Raw genomic sequence first — 16,453 nt, 5'->3', positions numbered from 1 at the left:
TCTCTAAGGAAGGATCCTTTTTGGAGGAGTGCATCTGGAGTAAAGGAAAACAAAGGCCTTGAAAAGGGGAACCCTGGCGGTTGCTTATTCCTCTGGATGCTCCCATCTCCCCATTGGCCTCAGCCAACTTGGATGCTGCCACACACTCTAAGAGCAATTACTTCACCTCTTTCTCACAATGTCACCACTACACAGAACTAAAACTATCTTTACGAGGTGAGCAGACAGAAATACAATTATTTATGGTGAAGCACAGCCAAATGGCTTGTGTTTTTTAAAAGTCAGCTTCTTCTCTTATGAAATGGAGCTCTAACAAGTGTTTATTCTCTCTCTCAGAGGGACGTCTTTTCCTGGGAGGATAAAGAAGGGACCAGGCTTGTGCAGTCTGGATACAGGAAAGGGAGGAAGCCCACTGTCAGTGGGAGGCCCCTCTCTCCCAAGGGCCTTCCATTGCCAACCCTCCCTTGGACCGTCGCTCATTACTCCCCTCCTTCCTCCACTTTCTCTGTTGTCCTCCTCCTCCCAGCCAGCTTGCCATGTGGGAAGGGATATTCGCTATCCCTCCAATAAAGAACCTAGATTGTGACTGCCTTGAGCAAAACCAAACCCTCAACCCAAAAAGACAGGACTAAAGAAACTAACACAGCTTGGTGCATACTTTAACCTTCTCCAATTATTTATTTTATTCATCCAAATCTCAAGCTAAGGTTGATGGGGAGAAATGAGGCACAATGCAAATAACACAGAACTTTTTAAGATCACAACTCCATGGACTTGTACAAAGAATGAACAAATCTCTTACTTAGAAATTAAATCCACTCGATGGCTTACTAAATCACCCAAGAACTCACATTGCCACCTGGCTCTATGCCTCTTTCTTTCATCATAGGATAGTGTAGATGCTATAAAATAATCAGCATCCTTTTCTAGAAAAATTCACTTTACATTTGCCATTACCCTCCTTGTTTTCCCTGCATGGACCTCAGCTCACAGCTTATTAGAGAACCAAAAGGCCAAGCGGGAAAGGAATTGAATCTTCATGAGCCTACTCCTTCATGTGCCAAGAGCTTGCTCCCCTGCTTCTTAGTGAGATTGCCATGAGGTAACCACAAAAATCCAAGAGAGCTATTATCAAACTTCAGGGTTGTAAAACCACGGATTTATTTATTTGTTCCTGAAAGGGTCTAAGCCGCCTAAATAGCTGCTTAATTGCGTATTTCTCATTAGAGCTCCTTTTTCCTTTTAGAATACAGTGGAGCCAGTGTTGTTCTTTATGAAAGTAAGCATTAGGGATAAGGGGTTTATGATCTGAAACCTTTTTCCATGCTGAACACACATGTTGTCTTGACTACAACAATGAGGGAAAACTCTCTATTCTGTCAAATAGGTTTATGAAAGGGCATGAGCCTGATGCTTCCACAGAGCGAGGGAAGCCTCACACACAAACAGGCATGGGACAATAGGTGTATAAATTGAATTGTGCAACAGCACTTAAGCTCTGGCTATTTTTCTCATGCATGAGCTCTGTAGAAATCCAGATGGCAGCCCTAAAGGCTGTGCCTTAAGCAGAAAAAACATACGTCTGACCCTCAAACGGACAAAATGAGATGGCTGCTCTGACCAGCTCTGTACCAGCTGTGAGGCCTTTTAACTCTGTGGTTCTCAGTGTCACTACCTATAATATGAAGTGGTAGGAATAGCTGATGTCTGAGGTCTGCTTCAGCTCTTTAAGTCTAAATTCTGAAAAACAAACAAAACTCAACATTTTCTTCAAGACTGGCAGGAAAACGCCTCTTCCGTGAAAGTTTCAGCAAGACCAAGATAGAGTATCTTGTGAGCTAGGACACTGTTAGATTATTTTAGCCAAAAAACACTCCATGGAAACCTCAATTAACTATAATTTTGTTGCACTCTATTTTTAAAAGTGGGAAGAAATATGTTTAGAGATGAGCACACGTTCAGACCTTTACTGTATTTAATCCACATACTTATCCTAGCCCTAAACAATAACAAACTGTCATTGAACACAACGGCCCTACAACACTGAGAATACCTGAATTATCAAGGGAAGTTTTCAGCTTTCATAGAGTTCATGCTACCCTACCCTATATTCAGATTAAGAAGTTCCACGATCATACTAATTTGAAAGGTCCACCATCAGGCAACAGGACTGGGGTCCCCTCAATATGTTAATTACCTAATTAAGTCAAGGTTGGACTAAATACTATTTTAGAAAGCGCCCTCTTGTGGCAAAAAATGAAATTGCCAAATGGCAGTTTTGTCCTGAGACTGAGTACTGCCATTTATCGTGTACTTATTTCATCTTGAGGACCGGCCTGGATGTTTTACATGGTAGTAAAATAAAGGACTTAAGCAAAGCAGTCTTCAATGTCATGGAGACAACTGGAAGTCTTTTATGTCACAGAGCTCAAGCTACATCTGAAGATTTATTTCACCAAGTGTGTTCATTCCCCCTGTGTATTCCTCAGCACCAGGAGTGGCATCTAACCTCATGACATTTTCCTGCACCTTTATTGTACTTCCTTGTAGTTCTGAATTGTGGCTGAGAGGCTCTATAAGTCATACTTCTTTATTTCCAGCACACAGCCCCTACTTTCATGAAGAGAGAAGAAAGGAAACGAGACCACAGACAGGGTGAATGGGAATGGGGGACAGGGGGTACAGGGAAGCACACCCCAATACCTTGTGAAAAGCTCCAGAAGTCCCAGGATATTTTAATTCAAACAAAATTCCTTAACATCCATGATTTTAAAGGTATTTAATGAACAACAAAAACATTTATTTATATGATTGCAATTTGTATTTTTCAGTAATCTACATCATCCTCAGACCTTTCAAGTTTCCTATGTCACTTATATAGTGAGTTTCTGTACTTAGTACCACTGGTGCTCATTTCTCAAAACAGTTTGCTAAATATTGACAATGCATTCCACAAACATAGGCCTGAGAAGACAAATATTTCCATGTATTCCAATTACAAGCATTTGGCCCCTTCCTTAGAGAGTCCATATCGCAGCACTCAAGCTGCGGTCACTCCTTCACAAGAGTTTGCAAACTCAAATGCTTACTAGCTACTTAGTTCCAGTTCTGGTGTGGAAATGTGGGCTCTGTATGCTCAGATCCTCCAACTTTTTAAATGAAACTAGAATGCCAGAGTTTTATGAAGGAATCTCCTGATTTTTAAGTTTTTGAAACTTTGTAAAAAAAAAAAAAAACTATATGTCTGAGCCAAACAAAACAGGTTTTCTGCCCAGATGTGCCCCTCTGCCTGCAATTTTCAGTCTCTGCCTGAAGGTCGTTTGAGGGAGGCATTCAAGCTGCCCCTAGGAGACACCTCCTTGAACGGGTCCTGAGAACTACAAGGAAGAAGCTCCAGGAAAGGAAAGTTGCTTGGGGCTTCTGCTGTACTTCATATTGTTGTGGACATCTGGTGGAGGCAAGCAGCATGTAACCTCATCATTAATTCTCTTTGTTTTACACTACTCATTATTTGGATATTGCCACTAGTTTCCAAAAGCATGAGAGTTTGCAATGTCTATTGTAAAACTGTTCTCTATCCTCTTAGTAGCCATCTAGGGTCATGTTGTTCTCTACTCTCTCAGTAGCCATCCAGGGTCATGTCTTTTTGTTTGTGGTTATTAAAACCTGGCCTTCAAGAATAGCCATACCAGTTTTCTGGGGACTGTGAAATCTTCTGGAAAACAGAGGCACTCATCAACTAAGACACTGCACAAATTTGAAATGAGATCAATGCATCAGTATCTTTTCAGCACTATGAGGAGAGGGCTCCTGCATTCAAGGTCTACCTAATAATTTCTCATCTTTCCTAATTAACCAAGAAAAAGGAAGTCATGACTGGGGTTTTCATTTGGGAGTGGGTTTGCTCTGGGTCTTTGTGGCTTCAGAGTTTAAATCTCTGCTACTCTGTTACATGTACAAAATGCATACCTTTAATAAGATCTATAAGCACTGCCTTCAAGTCAAAAAATTCTTGATTACAGAGTTGTCCTGCATTGACAGGGAATGGGTATGAAGCCACATGTACTTGGATTGTCCAGTGAAAGACATAGGAGAAGTTTGTACTTTCTCAGAGCAATAGCTAAGAAGCAACCGTCGCCATTTGAAAAAGTGGCTTTTTGAAGCTTTAGTTGGAGATCAGGATAGGGGTCCCTGGAAGGGCAGGAGTAAACTCTAAGCAGACACCACTCAGAATCCCCAGGCCAGCTGGCAGAACGCCAGGAGACCTACTATTATATATATACACATACATATATATATATATGAAGGACTATTATATCATGAAAATTACAGTTTCAGCAGCTTGACAGTTTTCATCAGCATTGTGGGAGCTCTGCTCCTTTTTAATTTGGTTTCTTTAAAAGATGAATGGAATAAGGGCTTTCCGAGATTTGGGGTAGTCCTCAAACATCTTGAGGTAGAACCTAAAAGACAAGAAAGGAATAATTGTAAATATAATGGAGCAGTGGCTGACAGCTGAGGTTTGCTCTTACCAAATCTTTGTTACAAGTCAACCTACAGTTATTTTGGGCCTGACTATTTCGATGGTCATTTATGATCTTATTTCTCCTTCCCACAGCCTATTTCTTGTAAATGTTGAAGCTTCTTTTGCTGGGAAATGAAAAGTAATAGGCAGAGGGTAGTGGTGATGGCTGTGCAATATTATGAATGTACCTAATGCCACTGAATTTTACAATTAAAAATGGCTAAAGTGGTAAAATTTTTGTTACGTATATCCTACCAGAAAAAAAAAATGTAGTATCCAGAAGGAAGTACTTGTTTGGATTCAGCTGGGAAATACAGGGAACCAAAGACTATGGGCAAAGAGAACCAACAATGTTCCCAGGAAAATATCCTTTCACGAGGCCTGGGAATGCAAGCAAAATATCATCATGTATCATGGGTTGAATTTTGTCTTGTCAAAAGATATGTTGAAGTCCTAACCCCCAGTACCTGAGAGGGTAATTTTTTTTTTTTCTGGAACTAGGACCATTGCAGATAAAAGTAAGATAAGGTCATACTGGAGCAGGGTGTGCCCTTAATCCAACATGACTGTGTCCTAAAAAGAAGAGGAGAAGAGACAAAGAGACAGAGACAGAGACACACAGGAGAGAAAGCCATGTGAAGACGGAGGCAGAGATCAGAGTGATGCAGCTATAAGCCACGGAACACCAAGGGTTACCAGCCGCCATTAGAAGCTAAAAAGAGGCAAGGAAGAATTCTTCCCTAGAGTTGTCACCGGGGCCTGGCCCTGCCTACGCCTCGATTTCAAATTTCTAGCCTCCAGAACTATGAAAGGACAAATCTGTGTTGTTTTAAGCCACCCAGTTTGTGGTAATGTATTGCAGCAGCCACAGGAGACGAATGCATCTTATAAGAATCCTGTCTGCTTAAGTCGCCAGGCTGTCCTCCTAACTAGTTGACGCTGGCAGCCCTCAAGGCATAATCAAGATGATACACTGTATTAAAGTACCTTAGTTTGAATTAGGGGGCAAATAATAAGTTACAAAAGGTGGCTGGTTTTCGGTACTGTGATTTGAGAAGTCTGGTGGGCTGCCTCCGCCCGTGCTGCCTCTGCTGTGAGTGCCTGGCTTTGTTTTATAGAAGCCTTCACAAAGTCCTGTTAGCCTATTAAAAACTATGCCTTCTGGCCCTTCTCTGGGAGGTCTAACATCACAGGATGAGGCCTCAATTTGGGTTTTGTTGTTGCAGCAGCTGGAAACGTCTGGTGGAATTACCATCCCTCCCCTAACCAAGCACAGTAGAGTCCATGCTTCCCAGGGACCCTCCAAGTGCTGAGTGATGCCTTCTCTTCTCCCATTCCCGCTCTGTCTCTGGTGGGCAGCAGACCCCACCTGAAATGTTAAGAGCTGTTATGACTCCTTTATGGGCTAGGAACCCTTTGCCACCCCTCCTCACAGAGCCTAGGAGGCGGTAGGAATAGGTCACGAGCTGTTGCTTCATTCATTTCAGAACTGTTATCCTCAAACAATTCTACTCAGAAAAAAAGGAACTCATTCTTAGTTAAATCTTCAAAACTAGGCATTGAGTCATAACCCCAGGGTCCTGGTTCCAAGACCACTCATTCCCTGTTTGAGTATCCATAGTCTCCAGTAATTATAGGCTTTCTCTTTCCACAAAAGCCATTTTAGGGAAAGGATCTGAAATTTACACTTGGCAAGTTAAAGCCTGATAACAACCTAATATATTACCTTTCACTTCCAGCAATACTTTTAGTTAATTCTTTTGTCCCCACTCCACCCCATGTTAGTGGGTTAGTGAAGCTTTAGGTCAGACCTTCAGAGGGAGGGTTCTGAAACACCTGCAATTCCTGGCATTTCCCAGCAGATAGGACAGTCCTAAGATTGCCCCATGCATGCGATTTCTTGTCCTACCTTCCCCGGAATCCAGGGTTGGCCTTGGTTATGATTTATAGAGGGTGGGTGTCAGGGAAGGAAGGCAGTACCAAAATAAACCCTGGCATTGCAGAGATTCCAGGGGAAAAAGTCCTTCTGGAGTTCCAGGGCTCTGTGATTACCTGAACTGTTAGCACCAAATCTTGTAGCCAAAAATAGCAGCCACATAGTCACCAAGATAGTACTTTTTCCCAGTGGCTCTCTAGCGTGCTGTGCCTCAGAACATCTGTGGAGGCCAGGCGCGGTGGCTCATGCCTGTAATCCCAGCACTTTGGGAGGCCGAGGCAGGCAGATCACTTGAAGGCAGGAGTTCAAGGACAGCCTGGCCAACATGGTAAAACCTGTCTCTACTAAAAATGCAAAAAGTTAGCTGGGCATGGTGATGGGCCTGTAGTCTCAGCCATTTGGAAGGCTGAGGTGGGAGAATCACTTGAACCTGGGAGGTGGAGGCTGCAGTGAGGCAAGATCGCCCCATTGCACTTCAGCCTGGGCAACGGAGTGAGACTCCGACTCAAAAATAAATAAATAAATAAATAAATAAATAAATAAATAAATAAATAAATAACTATCTGTGGAGCTTTGGAAAGTGCTGGCCATGGTCCCAATTATGGAGCACACTTCCAGAAATGTGGTGGGAGGGGATGAAACTGAAGCATGGAAATGGAAGCAGCTTCTTCCGCTTCTTCAGGCTTTATCTAACCATCTCCAAGGAAGCCTGCCTGGTGGGCACAGAGCCTGGGTCAGCTAACTCATGAAGGTGCAAGGCACTTCTCGCTGGACAGCCTTCTTCAACAAGACAGGCACAGGACCTTCCCGGCTGTCACCTCAGTTGTCTCTGTTTACATGGACTTATGTTTGTTCTTAGAAAAAGTTTTATTACTGCTACTCTCATTCAGCTAACTTCCAACTTCAATACAAGCCCAGTAAGTCAGAATATGCTAACCCAGATTATTGTATCAACCTTCCCTTAAAAAATTAAATATCTTCGGTTTCTAAATCTTCCTCTGTGGGTTAAAAGCCTGTTTGGAGAAGAAGAAAGCTATGTGAATGCTGCCGCTTTTATTGAAAATTTTACCTATGGTGGTGAAAAGCTCGCAGCCCAAGGAAACAAAGTGAGAAAAATGCAAAGGCAAGTGCTGGGAGGGACCAAGTGGCCAGGGCATAGCCGATCCATTCAATGATCTCACCGAGGAAATTGGCTCCAGAAACATACGTAAACAAGCCACCTGCGTGCAGAAGAATCGGAAGGTCAATCATTGCAACTGAATCATTGTGACATTAAACCCATCTGTGTTGTTCCAAAATACACAAAGGCAGCAAGAACAAATGTGGGGCTGGAGGCTCCCTCCATAGTCGTAGGAGTTTGGTGGAATCCTCTTGGAGAGAAGGGGAAACAAAGCAACAACAGCCTGTTGCCTGGAGAACATTCTGGAGTTGCGAAGAGTGGCCTCAACTGCTTAACGGGCTCTATCCAAATCTCTAACAACTGCTGGACCACTAGCTTTGGGTAGGACAAGGGAGAGGTGCAGGAGGTCTGGTTTTTGTTTCGTTCTGTTAAGGAAGGTTTTTGGGTCACCTCTTACCGCCCCACTCCTTTCCTGGACACATACACTTTCACATTCACAGTCCCAAAAGGTGAAACTGCACACTATATTTAAATAATAAAAATCTGAACTCACAGGAGAAGGAATTTAGATTCTCTTATGGGATTTGCCCCTCCCCACCCTTCTGCAAAGCACTCTCCTCTGTTCATGTTTAAAGTAGAGAGTAGGAGCTGCAGGTATTTGTCCTGCTGGAGGCTGGTGAAGTCAGCTTCCAGATTTTAAATGTTTCATTTTCTATCCAACCAGGTATTTCTTCTCTCAGGACTGTATATAGAAATCAGCATATTTCTAATGATATTAAATATATCCACACTCAAATTTTATTACCCACATTAAACTGGGGATGTTTCAACCGAAACAATTTTGTTCTTTCTATAGTTACATAAAAATATTTTGTATTAAATCATTCTCTATTATAATTCAAAAGTTGGAAACTAATCTTGGCAACTGGTTTTTAAGCACTTTCTCTGCTCTTCTTTATTTATCTAGTTATGGAGTAAATGTTTTTAAAATCAAAGCCCCTTAGAGTTGAATCTTTCTTGAAGATGAGACTGCATCAGTGGTTCCCAACCTGTGATTCTCTAGGCCCTGGGAGGAACCATGGATCTAATGCAAAGGGCCTATAAATTGTCTATGAATACAGTAAATGGCACATCTTAACCTCCTAAATTATTTTTGTTTGATGTAGATACTGTTAGGATATTAACAACATTCAAATTCATTTGAATATGTTACTGAATTCATAGTAACTTTGTCATTAACTTCTTAATCAATGACTATTAATGTGCACTAACATCATGTCATAACTGAGGAAATTTTTTGATGTAAATAAAGGGTTGTATTTATATCAAAAACGGTGGAAGCCAAGGACCTACACAAATACCCATCTAAATCTATTGAAGGATGACTTGGACTGATTCACTCGCATCTGCGTATATTTGTCAATCTCATACCCTGGTTTCTTTGGAACAGTTAGGATTACAAATGTGCTCACCTTTATCTCCAAAAATGCACTTGTGCTTGTAAGACCTCGCATCCTAAGTTTTGATTAAGTAAATATAGTTCTCTACACTTTTAAAAGTATATACAAACGGCAGGAAATACACAAGTTCTAGCCTTACTACTCACAAGATAAGTCTAGATCAATTGGAGGGGACACATTTATTGGCCAAGCATTCAGCATCATTTGCAACCTAGAAAGGATCAGCCCTCTGTACATGACAATCTTACCTACTGCAATGAGGTTGTAGGTAGCCGATTCCAACCCTACTCAAATCTCCCACTCTCTCCCACCTTCCGGGTATTGTGGTCTCACACCTTCCTGAGGGCTCTGGTAGCTCTCTGGAGCTTCTGGGTTCAGCTTAGAAATGCAGATATACTGTGATGGGACTGGGTTTGCAGGGGAAGTCAAGAGCAAGCTGAGAGGTATCGTATCATTCGTGCCCTCACTGTCCCCTCTCCATCTGCTACCATAGCATCATCCCTGGGACAGGCTCCAGGGAAGAGTGAGAGTCTGGGGGCAGGGGAGACATTACCTTGTGGAATCCTGTAGCTGATTTCTCCAGGCTTCCTGAGCTGGCGCAATATATAGTCACTATGAATGTTGATTCCCATTCCCAAAATAAATAAGAAGACACCTTGACAAAGAAGAGAGAAAGGAGAAATTTTTTTTAAAATGTGTCCAGATTGTGGTGCTTTTTTCACAAACTAAGCTAAAATGAAAGGAGGGTCATTTAATTCCAAAAATGAAGGAGAGGGCATTTAATTTCTAAATCTAAGAATGGTCCTAAGATATGGCAGAAAGCGGGGAGGGCAATGAGTCCTGGTCCTGAATGGGGAGCACTGGGTGTGCTGTTTCCTAGACTCAGGCTGAAAATACACAGTGGCACCACCGATGGAGACAGATTAGAAAAGAGAGGAGAGCAGGAGGCAGCACCATTGTCCAGTATTTAAATAGATAAACAAATAAATGAATGGATCATAATTGCAAGCCTTTAGCTCATTCACAAACAGTCAAATCGAGGTTGCATATCTCAACAGCTGATTCCAGCCCCTTTTCTTTTGCCATCCCCCACTACAGAGGTTGGACTGAGAAAGGGGGTCACATGAGCTAGTTCCACCAATAAGATGTAAAGTGAAGTCTTGGTGGGGGGACTTCTTGGAAATCGTTTGCTTTTCTGATAAAAGGTGCAGGCAAGACCGGTGCCCCTACTTCCTCTTTCTTCCTGTCTTGATTGCCAGATGTAATGCCTTGAGCTACAGTCAACATCTTGCAACTGTGAAGTGATGAATAAGAGGACCACAGGTAAACATGCTAAGAATAGGGGAGACAGAAAGTGCCTGAGTTATTAATGGTGTCGGTAAGCAACCACAGGAATGCAGAAGCCACCAACTTCGACACTTGTTGTTATGTAAGAACTATGAATTCTGAATTATTCCAGTCACTATTATATGGTTTTCTGAACGCATTCCTGACTGAAACACCCACTCTCATGAAATAACGTGAGCTAGTTTGGAGGCGTGGCCACTAACAAACTGACTTCCATCACTGCCAGTTCTCACACACACACACATTCTGACATTAAAAGTAGCATGCTACACACACTGTTCACATTTTTATTTATTTTACTTAGCCACATCTCCTGGAGGTGTCTCCACGTGCACTATCCACTGGTGCAGAAAGGGCCCTGTTCTGAGGTGAGGACAGCCAGGATCAGGGATGCTAGATCCTGCATCCCAAAAGGCATTATTACAGCCCAGAAACACTCACCGTCCCACAAAGAGGCCCAACCCAACCTGTCAGCAAAGCACACTGGTGCTTTTCAAAATATGTCAGGCAAAAAGCAAGAACAGTTTAGTTAAAACAATCAAGTCTATTCTCACCTTATTTGATTCAATATAAAACAAGGATTTTCCACCTTGTCTAGTCAAAAGATCATTAGCCTGGAAGAAAGGGTATCTGGGGCAGGGTATGGTAGGGGAGCGGGGAGGGAAGGGGGACAGCACACAGAGCAGTGTCTTCAACTATTTTAGATAGGGTGGTTAGGGAAAGTCCCTTTGAGGAGGTGCAAATTGGTGGGGAACTAAATAAAGTGAGGAACCAACCCCCATGAATACATGGGGGCAAAGCCTTCTAGGCCAAGCTTGTCCAACCCGCAGCCTGTGGGCCACATGCAGCCCAGGACAGTTTTGGATGTGGCCCGACACAAATTCGTACACTTCCTTAAAACATTGTGAAATTTTTTTTAGCTCATCAGCTATCATTGGTGTTAGTGAATTATATGTGTAGCCCAAGGCAATTCTTCTTTTTCCAACATAGTCCAGGGAAGCCAAAAGACTGAACACCCCTGTACTAGGCAGAGGGAACAGTCCTATACAAAAACACTGGGGCTGGACAAGCTTGACAGCTTATGGCACAGCAGGAAGGCCACTGGCACTGGAGCACAGAAAAGGAGGTGCAGGGAGCCAGGAAAAGAGGTTGGGAAATTGTAAAGACCAAGAATATTTAGGATTTAAAGGCAGTGGGAAGGAATTTGTATTTTATTTTGAGAGTAAAGGAAATCTACTGGAGAGTTTTGCAATGGGAAATGGCATGATATGTGTTTAAACAATCTCTCTGGCTACCATATAGAGAAAAGACCAGGGTAGAGGCGAGGGAGGGGAAGATGGGATCATTACTAGGTCATTGCAGTAAGGAGAGGCCATGGCGATGTAGATTGTGGGAAGGGTTGTTAGCTGGGAAGTAGGTGAGAAGTGGCCAGATTCACTTACCCAAGCTAAACCGTATGTCTGTGTACCACCCATCAGGGTATTCAGCACAATAAATCAGATAGTAGCCTTGAAGGACTCCATTTCCAGTGCAGAAGGCAATGCCTCTGAGAATGAGTATAGCTGGATAAGGCCTCCCTCGATTGAGCAGTGAGTACACAAATGTCCTGGGACACACAGGGAGGAAAGGTTGGGATCCACTGTTAAAGAAGAACATGGTCTCATCCCCACCTCTTTCTTAAGCTCACACCAGAAGGTACAAAAACCAGGCTCTGCCATTTCACCTTAACCCAATACAAATTATCTTCTCCAGGAGGATGTATATCACAGGCCAAAATAATTACATACCTGAAAAGTACAACCACTAAGAAATAATCAACAACATGTAATATATAAATAATTTATGTAATAAATAATGAATAACATGTACCATGCAAAGTGGAATTATCATGACAGAACAACAATTTTAAATAAGTACAATAAATATCCTTAAAGAAATGTTCCCTTCAAAGCAGAAAAAAATACTCACTTGAAAAAGAACTAAATAAAAATAATTTATCAAAAATTATAAAGCCTATTAGTGATAGAGTAAGAGCAAGATCTAGGTCTTCTGATAATCCCAGTTTTCTACATTAAACCTTTCTAATTACTCTTGAATTGGCATTTTCAAAAAGATGTACTGTCACTGTATGTGAATGAGTGATAGACTCAAAAAACAGAATCCATAGTTAAGTAAGCTTGGGATCTATAACATCAGACAAGACCTAATATTTACTCATTGTGGGATTTCTTCAAGCCATGGCATACTAAGGATGTGATGACTCTCTGAGAAGGAACCCCTAGTTTGGCACATTCATCACGGAGTTGGAGCTCCACTCCAGAAAACACTTTCCTAAACAGGGCAGATAATCCTATACACAGAATTGGATCCTGAAGCTTTGAAAACTGATATTTGATTCTGTAAATTTTATATTCATTTTTCTTTCTCTGTCTCTTACACAAAAACACACACACATATGCATGCACACACACATGTACAAATGCACATGCACATGCTCATGCTAGACAACCACACACATCTCCGGAGCATTCATCTGATCTTTTGCAGACAAGAAAGAGCAGACAAGATCTGCAGATTTCACAGATAATCACAGTTGCATTTTAGATAGGAAAACCTATCCTTCAAAGTCTGGGAGGTTTGTCTTAGATTTCCTTCTCAAAAACAGGAAGTCTAAGAAATGCCCTGGGCTTCATGTCAGGGATGTGGGTCACCATTTTTTTTACCTGGATCATATGTGAGTGTTGCCTCCTAAAATTGCTGTGAGGATGAAATTATCTAATTTGATGCTTCCTATGAAGAAGTACATTTTAAATTATGGAGTGACTGGCAAAAGTATGCAGACAGGTGTTGCATTATGTGTGAGTCAATTTTTTTTTTTTTTTTTTGAGATAGAGTCTCATTCTGTTGCCCAGGCTGGAGTGCAGTGGCATGATCTCGGCTCACTGCAATCTCCACCTCCAGGGTTCAAGCAATTCTCCTGCCTCAGCCTCCCAAGCAGCTGGGACTACAGGCGCCTGCCACCATGCCCAGCTAATTTTTGTATTTTTAGTAGAGACAGAGTTTCACCATATTGGCCAGGCTGGTCTGGAACTCTTGACCACATTGTGATCCACCTGCTTCAGCCTCCCAAAGTTCTGGGATTACAGGCACGAGCCACCGCGCCCAGCTGAGCCAAATTTTGTAAACATAAAACATCAAGGTGGTATTGAAGACCTGCACTTTCTCCCTTGGCAACAGCAGTTCCACATCTTTCCTCTCTTGGCTTGAATATAGACAATTTTGTTGGGACAGGGAGGCTGCTCAGGTGTTCTCAGGATGCTGAAACTTCTCACCTCTACCATCTGCTCTCCTGGCCAGTTAATGGACTATGAGGATCTTTAATTATTTGTATTAAAAAGTTGAAGGGGAAAGAAAGGTTAGTTTCCTGTGCTGTCTCCCTAGAAACTAAATGCTGTCTGCTGTCTCCCTCTCCCCTTCACACCTGGACTCAGGTCTACGACGTCATCTGCAGAATGCCTCCCACCCCACCCAATCACAACAGTGCCTACAATTCATGTCTTTCAGTAAATAATTACCTTCTCTGTTTCTCACCTCCTTCAAAACACAAATACACACAACAAGAGAAAGGAAATTGAGTCTCTAATACCAGAGTGTGCATAAGTGAATTAGATTCATGAGTTTTACTTCCTTCCCCAGAGGGAAAAAGAACAGAGTGAAGATGTAGTGGGAGAGCAAGGGCTCCGTGGTTAAAAAGGTCAGGCTCGAAGGATTTCACTATTTCATAACTCTGTGATCTTGGACAAACTCCTTCATCTGTAAACTGAGGTTAATTATTAACCTCATTGGATTATGAGGCTGGACTCATTGGACTATTGTTTTATGAGAATCATTGGATTCCTATAAAAATTAAATAAGATGATGCAGGAAAAAGTAACTGATACACGATTGTTGCTATTTGTTTCTCCTTGCATTCACACTCCAGGAAAGCTTTGGGAGCCTGAAGGTGACTTCTTAGAAGGAAAGGACCCTGAAAGCTACAGAAAGGTATTTTTTTTAAAGTTGTATTTTTGTAATACTTGTAGTAGAAGTATGTATTAATCAGGGCAGGCTCACTACTGTAACAAACAACTACGAAGTATCAAAAGATCAACATGAAAAAGCTCATTTCTTGCTCATGCCACAGTAAGATGCTATTCAAGCTTCTGCTCCACAGCCATTCAGGACCCAGGCCCTTCCAAGGAATCTTCTCCATCTATCCAGCAGGCAAAGGAAGAGAGAGGACAAGGAGGATTGTGTAGAAGATTTTCTTAATGACCATGCTTCAGGCTGGAAGTGGCATAAATTCCACCCTCATCCTTTTGGCCCCACCCAACTGCAAGGGAGGCTGGGAAATACAGCTGATTGGGTCTCCCAGCAGGAAAAAGAAGGAGGTTTGGTGAACACATGGTACAGACAGAAGACTTTGGAGAACTAGAAGTCCCAGAGAACAAATAAAGTTCATCTAATCTGAATAAGTTTGCTATTGGAAAGCTGGAAATAGTTCAAAGCTTGTTTCACTGTAGAAAAAGACAAAGACAATGACAAGAAGTGGGAGAGAGTCTATTAGCCCAAGAGGCTGGCAATTGGTGCTGTAGAGTTGTAGGTGAGTTTCCCCTTCAGATCACATGCTCCACCTACGGTCTGAGACTCAGTTTCCCTGGTTTGGGACCACATCACTTTAATTACCTCCTACACCTCTAATGTAAATTTTCATTCTTTTATGTTTGTTCTTATAGAGAGACTGATAAGTACTCTGTAAATATAAAGTTTTTTTATCATTGCTAAGTAAATATTCATTTGGGGGGATTCATTGGAAAGGGTTAACTGAAACTGCAAATCCAAATTAAACCAAAGAAAAAAAGCTTTAAAATTACACATCTTGCATAGACCAACTCATATTTAACTAAGTCTTCTTCAAATATAAATGCTATTGCTAAGATTATCAAGCCAATTGAAGACTTTTCACTATATGAAATTTTAGACTCATTGTCAATCAAAATAAATTCAAACTCTATATATAAATACAAAGTTTCCATGTATATATTTAACTGTTCTGTATAGTAATTACTTCTTTCTTGACCCTGTAACCTTGTTCATCTACTACTCCATTTTCCTGCTTTCCTTTATAGCAACTCCAGAGAGTGGCCTATGCTCACCATCTCTGTCTTCTCCTCCACTTCTTTCCTCCTTCCCCCTCCTCCCACGGAAACAAATCTTGGTGGGGCCACCAGAGACCATCACATTCCCAAACCCAAGAATCAATTTACAACTCTCTTCTTATTTGACAAATTAATCACTCCCTCTTTCTGAAAACACTTTCTTTACTCAACTTCCAGCACACCACACTGTCTTGGTTCTTCTGCTTCACTGATCTGTTCTCATTTTCCTTTGCTGGTTTCTCCTCATCCTCCTGACCTCTAAATATGAGAGTGCCCCCAGAACTCAGGACTCTTTTTCTTCTTTATTTACAGTCTCCGTCTATGTGATCACATCTAGACATATCATTAAATATCATTCATATAATCTGAATGTGTCCCCCAAAATTTGTGTGCTGGAAATTTAATCCCCAATGCAACAGTGCTGAAAGGTGGGGCCTTTTAGGAGGTGTTTAGGTCATGAGGGCTCTGCCAACATGAATGGATTAATGCTGCTATAAATAGGACTTGAGGGAGTGGATTTGCTCATTGTTGCCCTTTCACCTTCTGCCTTCCTCCATGTGAGAATACACCAAGAAGGAGTCCATCAGTTGCTGGCACCTTGGTCTTGTACATCCCAGCCTCTAGAACCATGTGAAATAGATTTCTGCTCTTTGTAAATTACCCAGTCTCAGGTATTCTGTTATAGCAGCATAAAATGGACAAAAGCAATTATCTATAGGACAGCAAGTCCCAAATTGATATCTCCAGACAGGATATCTGCAGTCCTTAAACTCAGACTCATATGGGCAACTTCCTACTATACCTCTAGTTTAATGGATATTTCAATTTTAACACAGTCAAACCCAAACCTCTGATTCCCCATTCTTC

General features: G+C 41.8%; 1 protein-coding gene across 1 annotated transcript in view; it reads right to left on the bottom strand.

Annotated features, from left to right (window-relative positions):
* Positions 1 to 647: 647 nt before the first annotated feature.
* SRD5A2 (steroid 5 alpha-reductase 2) overlaps positions 648 to 16,453 on the bottom strand; it is a 63,772-nt gene continuing 47,966 nt past the window's right edge. Inside the window, exons 2-5 of the mRNA XM_054475929.1 lie at positions 11,831 to 11,994; positions 9,595 to 9,696; positions 7,531 to 7,681; positions 648 to 4,463 (exon numbers count right to left, since the gene is read on the bottom strand). Of these exons, the coding sequence (XP_054331904.1) occupies positions 4,397 to 4,463; positions 7,531 to 7,681; positions 9,595 to 9,696; positions 11,831 to 11,994 (484 nt within the window). The 3' untranslated portion in view covers positions 648 to 4,396. The remainder of the gene's footprint in view (positions 4,464 to 7,530; positions 7,682 to 9,594; positions 9,697 to 11,830; positions 11,995 to 16,453) is intronic.

This window comes from Pongo pygmaeus, chromosome 12 (assembly GCF_028885625.2).
Source record: "Pongo pygmaeus isolate AG05252 chromosome 12, NHGRI_mPonPyg2-v2.0_pri, whole genome shotgun sequence".
Lineage (NCBI taxonomy): Eukaryota > Metazoa > Chordata > Mammalia > Primates > Hominidae > Pongo > Pongo pygmaeus.
Note: the sequence above shows the minus strand (reverse complement) of the source record. Positions and strands in the feature narration are given on the sequence as shown.